Source organism: Protomyctophum bolini (genome assembly GCF_963924005.1).
Source record: "Protomyctophum bolini genome assembly, chromosome: 11".
Taxonomy (NCBI): domain Eukaryota; kingdom Metazoa; phylum Chordata; class Actinopteri; order Myctophiformes; family Myctophidae; genus Protomyctophum; species Protomyctophum bolini.
The window spans coordinates 29,590,365-29,606,460 of NC_137872.1; the positions used below are offsets into that span (position 1 = coordinate 29,590,365).

The following is a 16,096-nucleotide window of genomic DNA, read 5'->3' on the forward strand; positions in this document are numbered from 1 at the left end:
TTTGCGCTGATCGGATGGTAATATTACCATCATCGGCAGGACTACGCTTCATTAGTAACAACAATACTAGTACAAAACCTTCAGTGTCAAAATAAAAGAGGGGGCATCCGGATTTGAACCGGGGACCTCTTGATCTGCAGTCAAATGCTCTACCACTGAGCTATACCCCCGTGATGCAGTGCCGCGTTGGTAGGGACTTTTCAACATGAAAAAAATACATATATCATCAAATGGTCTGTTAACATTTTTGGTTAATTCTGTCATTCAGCTAAATACCCAACAGACACTTTCCGCTTTTAAATGCTACGCTTGCTATGCGGTTAGTTTTTGTCCACCGCCACGATCGACCTATACTGAAAACAATGACAACATTGCGTTTCGTCATTTGACCACTTGAGGGAGCGAGAAGTCCATAAACCAGCGGACAGGAATCTCTTTCAGTCTTCCTGCGCAGCAGATGATATATTTTTATAAACATAATCATGCCGGTAATAATTAAAAATATATATACAATATTGTAAGGAATGACGACGATTATGAACGGGTAAGTACAAATTACAAGGATATGCTATTTAGTTATGTATTCTTTCGTCAAATTGTTTTATGTTGTGCTGCATGATTAGAGCAACAACTAGCCTACTGAGACTTTTGCACTGTCCAACTAGGTGGTTCTCTCATTTGGCGTTTTCTGTGTTTCACTTTCATGTTATCATTAATGTAGGGTAGGGTATATTATATGTAACTATATATTTAACTTATTTATATTATACTCCAAACAGTTTGATAAAGGATTATTACAAAATGGACATTTGAAGTCACTGTAGGTCCCTAGCCCCTAGTGCTGAGTTAGGCTACTACATGGGGGTATAGCTCAGTGGTAGAGCATTTGACTGCAGATCAAGAGGTCCCCGGTTCAAATCCGGATGCCCCCTCTTTTCTTTTGACACTGAAGGTTTTGTACTAGTATTGTAGTGTTACTAGTGAATTGCAGTCCTGCCGAGGATGGTAATATTACCATCCCTAGTTCAAATCTGGGTGCCCCCTGTTTTCAGGCTGTTTTATTTTAACTTGTTGTACAGTAACATGAGCCGGAACTGGGAAGTAGGAAACAAGCAGTATGTTTTTTCTGTTGTACTTAAAGTACTGTATGATTTGTTACATTATCTATTTCTTAGAATGTCCTCAGGAACAAGTAACACTGTTTTCGCCACTAAACTGTATTTCTGTAGTTAAGTATTTCAGCCTTAATAAACTGTAGGAGATAATTAACACAATAGAAGGATGTGAGGACTGCATAGAATCTAGAATAGATAATACTGCTACTCGTCTGTGTTGAATTAGCCACCGTTCCCCATCTGACTGTCCACATCGTGTAATGTGAGCTAACGCCAACTCATAGAGACTGCAAATCCTACTGAGACGCTTAAAAAGGAAGCAGACGTGCTAGGAACTACAATAAACTCAACATGACACACTAAAGTGTGATGTTTATTGCCACAGTCACGCTAGTCAGCTAGTGGTACAATAAAAGCTTTGTTGAATGAAAAACAGCCATGAATTAATTCACTGTTTTCAGAGAACAGAGGTCTTGTTGGCTGCAAAGCACAGTGGAAGGGTGACAGGTTGGGGTGTGAGCTGTGAGAGTGTATTATGTGGAAGATAGAGACAGCTAATGGGTGAGTTAGGTAGACAGTGGAGTCAGTGGACACTTTTTCTGTAAAGAAGGGGTCACCAAATTGTTTCCGTTACGAAATCAAATCAAGCATGTCTGAAATCTGCGCCCACTGTCAAGACTGAAATACATTTGAGATAATCAAAATCACATCGCATCCATAGTTGAATATGAAGCATGACATCATAATTTAATCTGTTGATAAAGTTTGTAGGGTTTATTTCTACATTGTTATAGCTGAAATATAATAGCCTTAATAACCTTGAACGTAGTTTGACCTAGCCTCGGTCCCAGCCTTACTCATCAAAATGTTTGTCCTCTTCTGGTTATTATAAGGAAAATTAATTCTCAGAAAATTATCATTGAAATAGGCAAGTGGAATTTGGCCTTCTTGGAACGATGCAAGTTGGAAATGCATGCCCCACCCAGTTATTATGTCTGTCCCTTTTAGGCCCATATATGGAGTTCTTTATCAGGCATGCCCAAATGTGGAGTCTATGCAGATGTCAGAACTACATTGTGATGTCAGAAGTGTGTCATCACAAGTGTCGAATTTGACACTCGAGCGGTTCCTACCTGCTACTGTGGGCATTGTCAGCTATATTTATAGGGATAGGGTACTGATAAGATTAACAGCGGTATCTATCTCATATTTGTTGTTGTCAAATTAGGGAAGCAGAGATTAAATCAGTGGTTAAGAGAGGCAATGGAGTAAACCACAATACTTGTAAAGATACTTTTTTTTATCTGTTTATTTGCCAAAAGGCAAGTTTTTTACATGCCCAAGGAAATGAGCTATATCCTACGAAAAAAGGCTGCTTCGTTTCACGTAACGCTCAAAAGGCAGTTGTATTTAGAATAGATCTAATGTTTTGACAGAAATACTTATGGACTACAACATCACGTCCACAGATGTTGTAGCTATTGCCAGCAAGATTTATGTCTAGTGTGTGTTGCACATGTCTGTAGCATTCTTCAATAATTAGTGTGTGTGTGTGTGTGTGTGTGTGTGTGTGTGTGTGTGTGTGTGTGTGTGTGTGTGTGTGTGTGTGTGTGCGCGCGTGTGTGTGTTGGTTTTTGTAACCGTCATTGAAGCAACTTGTGAGATTGCCCCAAGATCTTTTCACTGTCATTGGGCCTGCGGCTGTTTCTGTGCCTAGCCAGGGGGAGGCACCGTATAGCCTAAATTGAGCCTTCTGTTTCTAGAGCTGTCTCTCAGGATCAGGAGAGAGGTGGTGTATTTTGATTCCAGAGAAATTCACCAGTATCCAGAAGAGAGAGAGAGACTCAGATTTACCTAAGCTAAACAAACAAACAAAAATATCCTGATAGCCAGGACTATGCTTTGAAGTCAGAAGATGAAACACTCTTCTCAGCTGCAGTGCCTTTGTAATCACCATGGCAACGGAAGAACAGCACTGAGGAGGAGAGAGAGGGTGTAGACAGAGAGAGAGAGAGAGAGAGAGAGAGAGAGAGAGAGAGAGAGAGAGGGGGTGTGTGGAGAGAGAGGGTGTGTGGAGAGAGTTTTTTCTTGGGGGGGTTGAGAGGAATGAACAGCAGGGTGAAAGTGGGACTTGAATAAACTGTTTTGTATAGAGCAGAAAGAATAGAGAGAAATAACAAGGATTCGATTTTTTGGATTTTGTTGTCTCTTTTTCTTTATTTCTTTTTACTACTGTAACTCATGAACATGTGTGTCCGTCTGGTGATGCTGTATTTTTGTCTCTCCCAAACAGAGTTGGGAAGAGTTTGGGCTCGACTACAAACAGGTAAGCCTTTCATACTTACACCCATACCTTTGGTATCAAGTTCATAAATCATATTTCCTTTCTCGTATCTCATGTCAATTTACATTAGGCATTTAGTAGACCCTCTTCTCCAGAGCAATTTACAAAGTGCAAGATCGAAGTAAATGGCATGAACCCTAGTCAACATATGACAGGCTAAATGGTCATGTAAATAGAGTGCAAAGAAAACAATTTAACCAGGATATCAGGTAAACATCAAACCGAACATCTGTTTAAAGTTTAAACAACATGCTATTCTTAGCATTTGTGGACAAACAAACAGTACCTCCTCATTGCTTTAGTCTTCCCAACCTCAGCTTTACTTTTTCCTAAATCTATTCTCAGTACACCTCTTACAGTAGATCACAAAGTTGGTGCACTTGAGTCTGTGCAGGAACTCTTTTAATTTCTCCTCTCTTTCTCCAAGTCCACCTTGGAGGGGAAAAAATGTGCATGGACATAGTTGAGCAGGATGCTATTTGTCTTGAAACAGACCAAACAATGCATATTATTGACATTATTAACTTTTGTATGTTTGTATGTTATTGCTGGTATAGTTAGCATAAACCACAAGGCATGAGCAGGAATCATTATGGACTGGCCCTTTTGTTCTGTTCCCCACCAGAGTGACCCAGTTTATAATAAAGTGTAGGTATAAAAATACAGTATTCCACAAACATGCAAGTGACTCTAAACAGAAACCCACAAACAGCCTTTCTAAGTTTTAAAATTAGATTTCTCTGTACCTCCCTGCTAATCTTGAGCCTAGAACAATCTATATAGAGGCAGCTTGTAAACATAATTGTTATTCCATTCCATTCCATTAAAATGGAATTACATTTTGTCACTCATTCGGGGGAAAAAGGCCATATGGCATATTTATGGATGGTGCAGTGTTTGTCATTTGTATAAACTGTATGTCTGACACAATGTTATTCACTTTTGTGTCCTGAATATAGTGTCCGGTCTAAGGAAGTAGATTGCTACCATCTATGTAGTTCTCTCTTAATTGTCTCTCCAGTCTCCATGTCTCTCCATCAATCCCACCCCTGTTGTACTTTTACATTATTGCTAACGCAGTGAGCACTTACTATGAGACCTAGCAGATCATGTCTGTCTGTCTGTCCGTGTGTCACACTTTTGTGACCATATATGGAGCTGCTTTGGGGACTCCTTATATGGTTATGGCTGAGTCATGGTGACATGAGTGTGATGGCGTGGTCCAACTTGTGCCCATATATGGAGCTGCTTTGGGGACTCCTTATATGGTTATGGCTGAGTTAAAAATGTAACTTAAAAATAACTTAACTTAAATATGTACGAGCTGCGTTCGCTTCCCGCGTTTGCGCGTCTTACTGGTTACTCAAAGTTTTTTCTCTTTTCAAGTGTTTTTTGATCTATGATTAAGGAACGATATTTCAGCAAATAAACTCCCAAAACATTTATTTTCTAATATTGCATCTTAACTAGATTATTCACCTAATGTGCTTAATACTAACACTTTCAAAACAGAATGAAAAACAAGTGTTTCGTTTTCATTGTAATAGAGGATTTGTTTACGGAAGGAGAAGTTCTGCAGTGTGTAAAACCCATAAAACAAAACATGACAAGTACTGGCCAGGGGGAATTCATGTCTCAGTAGGCTACGCGCTATGGCACATGCTGTGCTTGTTTCATTGTGGGTTCAAGCAAGACTATTGACCTGGAGTATGTCGCATGTCTTTCTCTCACACTCTACTTTGTGTTGTCCACCAAAGAAAGAACTACTGCCATTGGAGAGCCATCTGCAGCATCTAAACCAGATTATAAAAACACAGAGACTTGTGGTGGAAATGAATTGTGCACTGGCTTGATGACCTCAGTGTTGGCTCCTAGTTCTGTTGAGAAGTTTGCTTAACAAATATCTTGTATGTAATCCAGAATAATTTTTGGGCTAAGTCTGAATAGGGTAAATGAATCAGACACTTCGTACAATATCAGATCTTACATCAGTTGTTTTTATCAGTTGATCTTGATCTATGGACGGAATCTTATTTTCTCAAAGTCACGTGGCAAGTAAAAATACTGAAGTGCACACATTTAACAATTCCCTTTGCAAAGATCTGAGTGACTTATTTTTGGGAAGGTGCTGCATAATGTTTTTGGAATGTCACTCCTATAGGAATTGTCTTGGCCTTGAAGATCATAACACTCAAATATGTTATTGGAGAGTGAAAAACTCCTTTACCTCATTTATGCACAGATTAAGTTTCACAATAATAGAAGTGTGAGGTAATGACAGTCTTTAAATTCATATTCTCTCGTGTTTACCTTGTCTGTTGTCTTTGGAAAGGTCACTGCAGTGCGGTCACTGCAGTGCCACTCTGGCAGACACCATTATATTTTGCCATTTGAAGTTTCTCATCTGTTATGTATTTTGAGACTTCTTTCAAATGTTATTCATCCATGGTGACTGCTACTATAGTATGTTTATGTTATGTCTTTGGTGGACAAAGTATGTCATTATATAAAGTTTAACTAATATTTACATGTTACCAAAGAAGATGGAAATAACATCTCTTAATGCTTAATCATGATTTCATATTCATGGAGACAATAAAGACAGTACAGTGTAGATGGAAAGGCTGATGAACCTATTGAATAAGCACACGTGTAGATTACATTTGGGAACATAACAAGGTTCACATAAAAATATTCATTTCCACCACAAAGGTAGATATTTTTTGTATTTCCATTTAATGACCTATGATCAAGTTTAAATTATTTGTAAACATGTTCCCTTAAATAGGTTGATGGGTAATGTGCATGGCATGATATACTGTAGCTGTGCCAGGTCGTACAGTCTGTCCGGAGGAAAGGGTGTAGCCTCTCACCCCCGCGCTGTGCTGACCACTCACAGAAAAAAGCATGTAATGGCTGGGTACCGCTTCCTCAAGGAACTAGACATCATCTTTTCTTAACAATGTCAGCCTGCTCTTTTGTTTGTTATTTAGGAGAACATCTTTTTCTTATTAGATGTCTGACTAAATTGTATTTACTTTTCTAACTACCGATCATCCTTAGGCTGCATGAATATTGTTCTTGTTGTCTTTCTTTGTTACACAAAGAGTATTAAACTCTGAAACAGTCATAGTAGCCTAGCCTGTACTTTATTGCTGACCTGGCTTATCCAGTCTTATGTTATTCTTTTCACATGTTGGAAATGGAATGTCTAACTTCATTTCACAATAAATTTGGCGACATTTCAAACATATGGCTTTGCCGCACACACATACTGTACAGTACACATTTCTAATTTATCAACTTTATCACTGTACTTCATGCTGATACTGTGGGGGAGTTAATTAACTAGGACTAGGTTACAGTTTCAGGATAACAGATACTGTTACTGTTGGATTGATATCACAGTGAGAACATGCAGGCTGAAAACAGAACCTCTGGCACAAGCCGCAAGCTGCATTTTTCAGTGAGGACAAGATGTGAAGATATAGTAGAATAAAGGCATATTTATCAGTTATTATGATTTAGTGCAACATGTTTGAAATCAGATTTTTGATTACATCAAAACAAACAAGGTTCCACAGGCCTATAGACCCTAGTTCGCTGCCGTACACCACTCAAAACGACCACAAACAACCACAGTCATTTCTCATTTTGCACTTGTTTGAAGGACTTTGGCATTTTCTTTTATAGTTTGCTTATAGGTGGATCATGTTGATTTCACATTGATATTTTGAAAGCGCTCAACAGAATCCATTTCAGTTTGCCCACATACTTTTTAAATGTCTTGTGTGTCTTGTGCATCAAACCAAACCCACATTTTCTTGTTTAAAGCCATTTAAGGCCATTTAAACAGGGCACGTCAATTAACTGTGGTCCTGTTTAGAAAAGCAGATGGCATATGTTAATATTGCACAATGATCCAAAATTAAGCTCTAGAGAGGCAAGGATTGTCAGCAAATGAACAGATGCTTGAATTTGAGTACAGGAGACCTGAGATATGGTTCATATCAGCACACCATGCGACATGCGCTGGTGGTGACAGAGATGCACAAATGGAATATGGTTTGTTAGTTTTCACAGTTGTGAATGACATGAAAAATGTCAACAGGGGAACAGCCAGTACATTTTTGTTATTCTACTGCTGCAGCGCATGCACAATTCAGTGGAGGCAATCTACAAACGAGATTATCATGAAGGTGATTACTAGTTTTCCAATTCACAAGTAAATAAATACATTTATTATTGTACTTTTAATTAACCTTGCAAGTCATTTTAATTAACAAATGATTATACATGCCATGGATAATAGGTTTGCATTCAACAGGTAGAGTATGTAGTGGTGAAGTATAATAATCAGAACCAGCACCACCAAGTGTTTGTCACAAGTAGTAGACCTGGCTTAAATTATTCAAACTGTAAAGAGAGCGTTATTTTATGCCTTTATTTGAAGTACAGTAGGTAGACACTAGACAGGGAATGGGGAGAGAGAGATGGGGAGTGACATGCAGCCGTCAGGATCGGGACTCGAACCCACAACACACTGTCAGTGTGTCGGGCTACATTGAAGCCTAAGTGCCCGGACCTCTAGACAGAGTCATCAAATATGTATTAAGTTGAAGAGTTGGTTTGATGACACTCTTTTGATGACACTCTAGCTTTGATCATTGTGGAAGATGTAGACATAGTATTTTGGATTGTCTGAAAGCACTTGAATGTTTAAAACAGTCCTTACCACCACCACGCCATGTCCCACAGGCTGTACTCTGAGGGTTTGGCACATGTGGCTATGTCCTGCATTCCCCTCCCAGGAGGACCATGGGCAGGCATCAAATCTACACCACCCAACATTCCACTGGCTTAAGTGGACCTATAACAGTGTATGCAGACGCAGTATACGTACAAAAATAAAAGTTAAATGTGTCGAATAGAATTTATATGATCAGCTTTTATGTGAAATGTCCTAATTTGGGATAATAGTACTTTTGAGAGTACTTAGAATTGTCTATTTTCTTGCAATCATTCCAATGTGGAAACGTTAGTTTAACTCGTGTTTATACAAGGAATTCCTTTCAGAGGACCATCAGGAAAAAAAACATAGTTCTAGTTCTACTACTCCATTCCCCTACATTTTTTCTATAATTCTATCATTTTTAATTTGTCTGGTACTGTACATTTAGAGTGGGCACCTAAACAACATTGTGGGCAATTAACTCAATGGCTATTTTTGGGGGCTCTTTTTTAAACTAATGTGGAAAACAGTATAGTGTAATAAAGTAGGCTAGTCTACATGATTTGAACATTTGCACAGTACATCATTTATCAGACCTTGTTTATGTCTATATGACTGAGTAGCCACAGGTTTTGGAGCAATTGTAGAAATATTAGGCGTTAAATGTCACATTTCCAAGCATGTTCAAATCATGTATACATTGCATTAAGTCAAGCCATTTTCCAAATTATTTGTTTACATTTAGGGGAAAAATAGCCAATTTAACATTGAGGTGGCCACAATGTTGAGATACGGTCACTTTGTCAGAGACGTAGAATCCATTCCAAGTTCATTATTCTATTTTATTGTACTGCATCTTTAACTTATTCTTATACATTTTTATACCATTTTTTGTAATGGGCTTAATCTAGTTGCAACACCAGCCATTGACAGCCCATGCATCCAAACATTAAAGTCCTATCAGATTGTATTAAACAACGTTATGAACTCGCCAACATTGCAGCTGTATGAAAAGCTTGACTTATCCTCTATATGCAAATTTCATCAAAATCCACCATAGACATGTTATTATGAGCTACTTTCTGTCAATACATTCCATGCAGGTGATCATTTTTCAGTGTGTGTTCGAGTTTGGAAGCGCTCTTGGACTATCACGCAACTGATTGAGTACCACCCGTTTTTAAATTGCACATGCAGGAGGCAGAACTGAAAACCTTCCAAACTCCAACACTGCACAGAATTTGACAAAGTAGAACATGTCTATGTTGTATTTTTATGGAACAAACTTTGCAGATAGAAAGGGTATAATTCAAGCTTTTCATACAGCTGCAAGGTTGGTGAGTTATTTCAATGCTGTTAAATACAATCAGATAGGACTTCTGTTTGGATATATGGGCTGTCAATGGCTGGTGTTGCAACTCTAGATTCACCCAATTAAAAATAAATCTAGTGTTGCAAATCTCAGCTCTCACCAGCTGATACTCTTCTAGGCCGGCTAGCCTGCTGTGCTGTTGCCAACTGGATTTTAAGGGTTTATCTCAGATAACTGAGATAACAATGTGAAAGACTATTTTAGGGGGCGAGTTACGTTAGGCATATCATGATTCTTGCACCTGAGGCCCTGTGACCTTCACTACGCCAGGTCCAAGGTAGTTATTTCAGTCTTCAAACCCCAGGTCAGGAATCAGTTTTGTAGCAGATTATGTTCCATCCTTTAATTAATGACAGGAAACCATCCAATTACTAAAGCAATGTTTTCTATTTGAAGCCTGCAACAGCGTTGGACGAATGCATGTGGCAGGTGAGCCGCAAACTATCAAAACTTGGATGTACTACACGCTTTTAACAATACAGCGTGGCGAGCCGCCCACTATCAGCAAACAAACAAATATAGGGCTGCCCTGCGTTGTAGTGCGTACTTTGTAGGGCTAGCGAGTAGCAGCCCACACATTAAAAAACAGCAAAACACTGGTAATGGATCATGTAAATTGAAATGTTTGAGCGTGGGCTTTCGGACTAGATCATAGAGAAAATCAGTCAGAGTACCCTGCTCAATTTAATCTGCTCAACGAGACAATCCCGCAGAAGACACCAGGAACAGAGACAAACTCTTCGCAGCAGCCAGGCTGACCACGCCATTAGTAGTGTTTCTAACGAGAAAATTGAGCATCCGGGGTGATTCTCTACGCTTTTTTTTTTTGTTGCAATAACTCGGTTGCCATTAGAAAAGCTCCTGTGGTTTACTGAAAAGCGAGAGATAAAAACAGTAAACGTTAAAAGTACAGGAACCAGACCGCATTTAGGGTTAGAAAAAACACCCCGTGTGCAGGAGTAGGCGAGGCTCCAGACTTTATAAAGGCTAGAGGCATGACGTCAACACCTCCTCCCGTAATATTTCTAAAAGGGCTGCAAAATAAATTAATCAAGGACAACTTAATCTGCAAACATGATGACAAGGGGTTTTTGCGAGAATGTGCTGCTACATGATCTGGCTTTAATTTGGACGTGTTTTTATTATCATCCTAAAGTCATAGCATGTGTGTGTTTCTAATTATGCAATAGGCTACAATACTTAAAATGTATCCTAGCTATAGCTGTTACATTTTCACGAAAACAAATGCATTTATATTTCTAATCAGAAAATAGTTTTAACTACAGTACATTTTGACGAAGGTACACCTTTTAAAATACAAAATACCACTGGCAAATATGAAAGACTACATCTACAACACACTTCAGAATAGATTCAGAAAGCTATTCTGAGATCAGTATAAAGATATTAAAAAAAGTTGGCTTTGAAGAGCCAAAAGAAAATAAAATCTGGTGCATTTTAATACTGGACACTGGACAGTGCAGAAAGTGACCACGGAAGTGTAACTGTAGGGTGGAAGAGTGACTGTTTGTTACATTAGTCATTTTGATGTATCCAGTGGTCATTGGAGTGGTCATCATGTTTTCCCCATGGGGTGGGAGGTGGGAGGCTATAGGACAGACTTTGTTGACTTTGGCCTTTCTATTGGACTTATCTTACATACGAATCAGTGAGATCAGTCTGCTGAATACCAAACTTGTCACTTTCACAATACTGTTATGAATGATGATTGTTATTTTTCACATACAGGTTTCCGAGAACAAGACATTTCTACATTTCACTGCTAAATTTCACAAAATGTAGAATTGATTGAATAAAATAAATGTGAAATTTGCTTAATTGTAATTGTGTGATCAAATTTAATTAAATGTAAAACCATATCGTTAAATAACACTGAGCCACATTAGGCAAAACATAAACGCATTCATCTGAATAATAATTTTAACTGACAGTTTGCCCCTAGTTTTCTCACATTAGTCTATTGTGTTTGTTGTTTTCTATGTATGTTCAAAATTGTGCACTATGCATAAATGAAATCTGACTGTATAATGCCTCACCATTGTTGCAAACAATACCATCTTGCTTGCATAATACTAAACTATGTGTTACAGAGCAAAATATACTAATCCTAATGTGTATTCATGTATTTTCTCCAGATAATTGGTACAGCTTGGGGACACAACATAAGGACGGCTCTAGAGCCAACCGTCTTGTCCACAGAGCCCAGAGGTCATCTTCAGGCCATGCTAGGATGAGCAGGGAGGTCCAGGGAGGAGCACTGACCATTGACACTCTTCCAGACAACATGACACACTTAGTGGTGAGGGAGGTAACATGCCCAGCAATGTTCAGAGACAGACTGTAGTCTCTGGTCAGAGTGATAAAGTTACAGTACAGTATACCAGTAACAATTTGTTTTTCTTGACACCCTGGATGAGGTTCTTTATTAAGCACTGCCCTCTGCTGGAAGTAAGAAATATACTCAATTTAACTTTGCGCACCCTGAGGGTGCATGAATGTATTAAACTACTTTCTCAGAGTTCACTGAAGATTTTACTGTGTCTGTTAGATAAATATATTAGTTTATATAGAGACTTAACCCTAAAAATAGACTCTCTATTTCTCTATTTTATGTTTTCTAGGAGGATTCTGGCAGGTATTACACATGGCGTAGCTTTGGCTCAGAGGACATACGCACACGTGAACTCTGGGTAGACATGAGTGACCTCCAGCATGGACAAGTCAGAATGCACGGCATTCTGTCCAATACACACAGACAGGCTGCGGTAAGTCATATTCATGCGCATATGCACGCATGTCGCATGCACATACCATATGCACGCATGTACATATGCACGCACATACCATATGCACGCATGCACATATGCACAAACATACCGTGTGCAAATAAAACGAAATCAACTTACTGTTGACACATACTTTGGCAAAGCAACATAGATGTGTTGTGTAGTCTGTCTGCTGTATCATATGGGGATATAGCTCAGTGGTAGAGCATTTGACTGCAGATCAAGAGGTCCCTGGTTCAAATCCGGGTGTCCCCTCTATTATGTCAAAATCATATAAGTTAGAATACACAGCATTCTGTCCAATACACATAGACAGGGTGTCATATTCACACACACACACACACACACACACACACACTTATATGCAAATAGTGTAAGGCAGAGTGAAAGGCTATTGTTGTTGACACAGTCTTCAGCAAAGGAACTTGCTGTACACTGACAGCTGTTTATTATACAGGTATAAATATTATATGTATACCCTGTATAACATGTATATAACGACCCTGTATAACATGTATATAACGACACAATGTGACATAGCTGTTTACAAAATGCTGTACCCCCTCCAACTGTATATACTTTCCCCATTTTCAACGATTTTTATTATATTTTGACACTTCCTTTGGCAATGTAAACGTACATTTTCTCATGCCAATAAAGATCCTTTGAATGGAATTGACCCCTGTTTCATATGGGGATATAGCTCAGTGGTAGAGCATTTGACTGCAGATCAAGAGGTCCCTGGTTCAAATCCGGGTGTCCCCTCTATTATGTCAAAAACAAGAAATGTGTTAATTAATAATCTATACTGCTTTTGAAAAATAAGATATTTTAATTCTGCACATTGCAACAGGCATGTGTATAAATAAAAGCATGTCTCTCTCTGTCGATCTTTCTTCTTCCACTCCAGAGGGTTGCCCTGTCATTTGGCTTTCCATTCTATGGACATTACCTGAGGCAGATTACCATAGCAACAGGAGGTACATGTATTCATTTGTCAGAAAGATTACATTGACCTTTTCTATTTTTTAAATCTAAGTAATGCTATTTGTGCTAGTTTTGAAACATTCCTCCCATTTGCCCATATTCAGGATTCATTTTCATGGGGGACATTACTCACCGTATGCTGACAGCCACACAGTACATAGCCCCTCTAATGGCAAACTTTGACCCCAGCTACTCAAAAGAATCCACTGTGCAGTACCTGGACAACGGTACGGTGTTGGTATCTTGTGGTTGCTGTTTTGCGAAGCATCTTGTTCCATCGATTGCATGATTATTTGTTTGTGACTCTTCTTTGACCGGTACTTCCCACAGGTGATAAGTTTGTGGTACAGTGGGAGAAGGTCAGACTCCATGGGAGAGAGGCAGAAGGGGCCTTCACCTTTCAGGCTGCTCTGTACAGAACAGGAACCATCACATTCAGCTACCGAGATGTGAGTCTCACCCCACCTCCACTATGTACATTACATCTACTGGTATTAACATGTGTTTCTCGTAGCCTAATTCAAAATGCATCTATTTAACTTCTTTCTGTGCCTCTCATAATCAGATACCTCTGCCAATGGAGGTGATTGGTTCAGCTCAGCATCCAGTGAAGGCAGGTTTGTCTGACGCCTTCATGGTACGCTTACCTTCTCCGGAATCACCAGGTCAGCAATCCTTGTGCTAATTCACACCCTCTTCTTTTTGCTATCTTTGGAAATAATCAATTTGACGGAATGTCTAACGAGATCTCTCTCATATAGATGGCCAACGAAGGACAGTTTATGAATACCATCGGGTTGAGATAGATGCTACCAAGATTACCAACAACACTGCTTTTGAATTCTCTTCTCTGCCTAGTAAGTGGTGTCTTTCCAAATTGTATCCACGGAGGGATGAGCAAAGGGGTGTATGAATAATGAATATTGGCCTCATTCACCTCTAAAAAAATATTGCTTCTCTCATTCTGTTCCCTTGGCTTCCTGGGATAGCTTGTCTGCAATATGACACCTGTGAGCTGTGTGTGAACCAGACCTCCAGCTGTAGCTGGTGTAATGTACTCCAGAGGTGAGTAGGAGTAGGACTGCAGAGTCTGTAGATCCATATCCACATGTATCTATCTATCTATCTATCTATCTATCTATCTATCTATTGTATACTGTATTATACATACTGTATATTGGACTTTGCAAGTTGCTCTGGACAACTCCCACCTATACTGTTAAAGCTTTATTTGAATATGCTGTGTATATTGTGTGTTCAGATGCTCAGATGGCATGGACAGGCACAGGCAAGAATGGTTGGATTATGGCTGTTCAGAGGAGGTAGTTGGAAATTATTAATTATTATGAAATTACAGAATGAATTGTGAAATGATTTAAATGTTTCTCACAATTTAGTTTATTGATATAATTATATGTGTACAGATTAAAGACATTACATGTGAAGATTACTCCAGGGGAAGTTCTGGCAGTTCCTTTGGTCCCTCTGTGACGCCTGACTCTAAGGCCACAACCCCCTCGAGTACCCTACAAAATGGCTGTAAGACTGATGGTGAGTCAAGGCCGTCACTTGTGTGTTACCTGGCAGTTATATTAAAATGATAGTGACCCTTAAAACAATTTGGTCCTTCCTTGCAAGCCACTGTAGATGTAGATTTCAATGTGGACAAATTAAATAGGCTACTGTAGAATAGATTCTACAGCACCCATTGGTCAACATTATTATGAAATGAAATGCAGTACAGAGTATGCTGCTTTATATGATTTAATTTAATTGTAATTGTTTGTCTGCCTCCAGATGAAACCAAACATCACATCCTCTTGAATGGTAATGGTGAGTTGAGGTGTTCATGGATATCAACATTGTTTCATGAATATTTTTTCATAGTCATGTGTAAATATTCTGAACGTCTCTTGTACCTTTGTCCCACTCAGATCTGAAGACAAGTTCTCCCAAGCAGAGGGACGGTTCAGCTAATACTGCTGCCATAGCTGGTATAGTGGTGGCTCTCGTGTTGCTCTTGGCTCTGGTTCTCTTGGCTCTTTACATTAACTCCCACCCTGCTGCTGCATCGCCTCTTTACCTCCTCCAGGTGAACGCTGCATATTTTCATTCCCCCTGAGTCAATAAAAATAACAAAGCTATTGCTTGAATCTGTCCATTACCTCCAAATTTCATCTAACAGACATTCTCTCTTTGTCTTTTTTTTTTAGGGACGGAAGAGCTACTGGCCATCCTTGAAGTTCAGAAAGCAAGGATTCCAAAACAGTTACACAGAGGTGGAGAGAGAGACGACTGAGAAGGAGAGCATTGTTGAAGCTGGGCCTTGCTGAATGATTTGAAGAGATGTACAGAGGAAAGAAAAATACTGGGATATGAAAGAAATTATGTTTGAACTGAATACTTTATTATGGACGTTCCCAAAAGCCATTAAACATTCATATTTTCAAATCTGTTTTTACATTCTGGCTGTTATCTTTTACTTTGCTCAACCGGTCTATTGCAAAATAGAGAAGGAATTGTACTAGTATGGGTTGTTGTATGTAGACTATAGGCTAGTTAAATTTGGGGTGACCACCATGTTAATGGCATCACCACCATTGATGGAATAATATGGCTTTAATATTGACATTCCCAAAAGCCATTAAACATTGAACATTCATATTTTCAAATTTGTTTTTACATTCTGGCTGTTATCTTTTACTGTGCTCAACCGGTCTATTGCAAAATAGAGAAGGA

General features: G+C 39.0%; 1 protein-coding gene across 1 annotated transcript; it reads left to right on the forward strand.

The window, feature by feature from the left end:
- Positions 1 to 524: 524 nt before the first annotated feature.
- LOC308323396 (plexin domain-containing protein 1-like) lies at positions 525 to 15,812 on the forward strand (the record flags this gene model as incomplete). Its single annotated transcript, XM_080775124.1, has 16 exons — positions 525 to 544; positions 2,879 to 2,904; positions 3,409 to 3,441; positions 11,720 to 11,883; positions 12,206 to 12,349; positions 13,281 to 13,350; positions 13,462 to 13,584; positions 13,688 to 13,806; positions 13,923 to 14,022; positions 14,119 to 14,214; positions 14,347 to 14,422; positions 14,619 to 14,679; positions 14,782 to 14,908; positions 15,155 to 15,190; positions 15,292 to 15,449; positions 15,571 to 15,812. The coding sequence occupies 16 exons, from the start codon at positions 525 to 527 to the stop codon at positions 15,688 to 15,690; spliced, it is 1,473 nt and encodes a 490-aa protein (XP_080631250.1). The 3' UTR covers positions 15,691 to 15,812.
- Between the last annotated feature and the right edge of the window lie 284 nt (positions 15,813 to 16,096).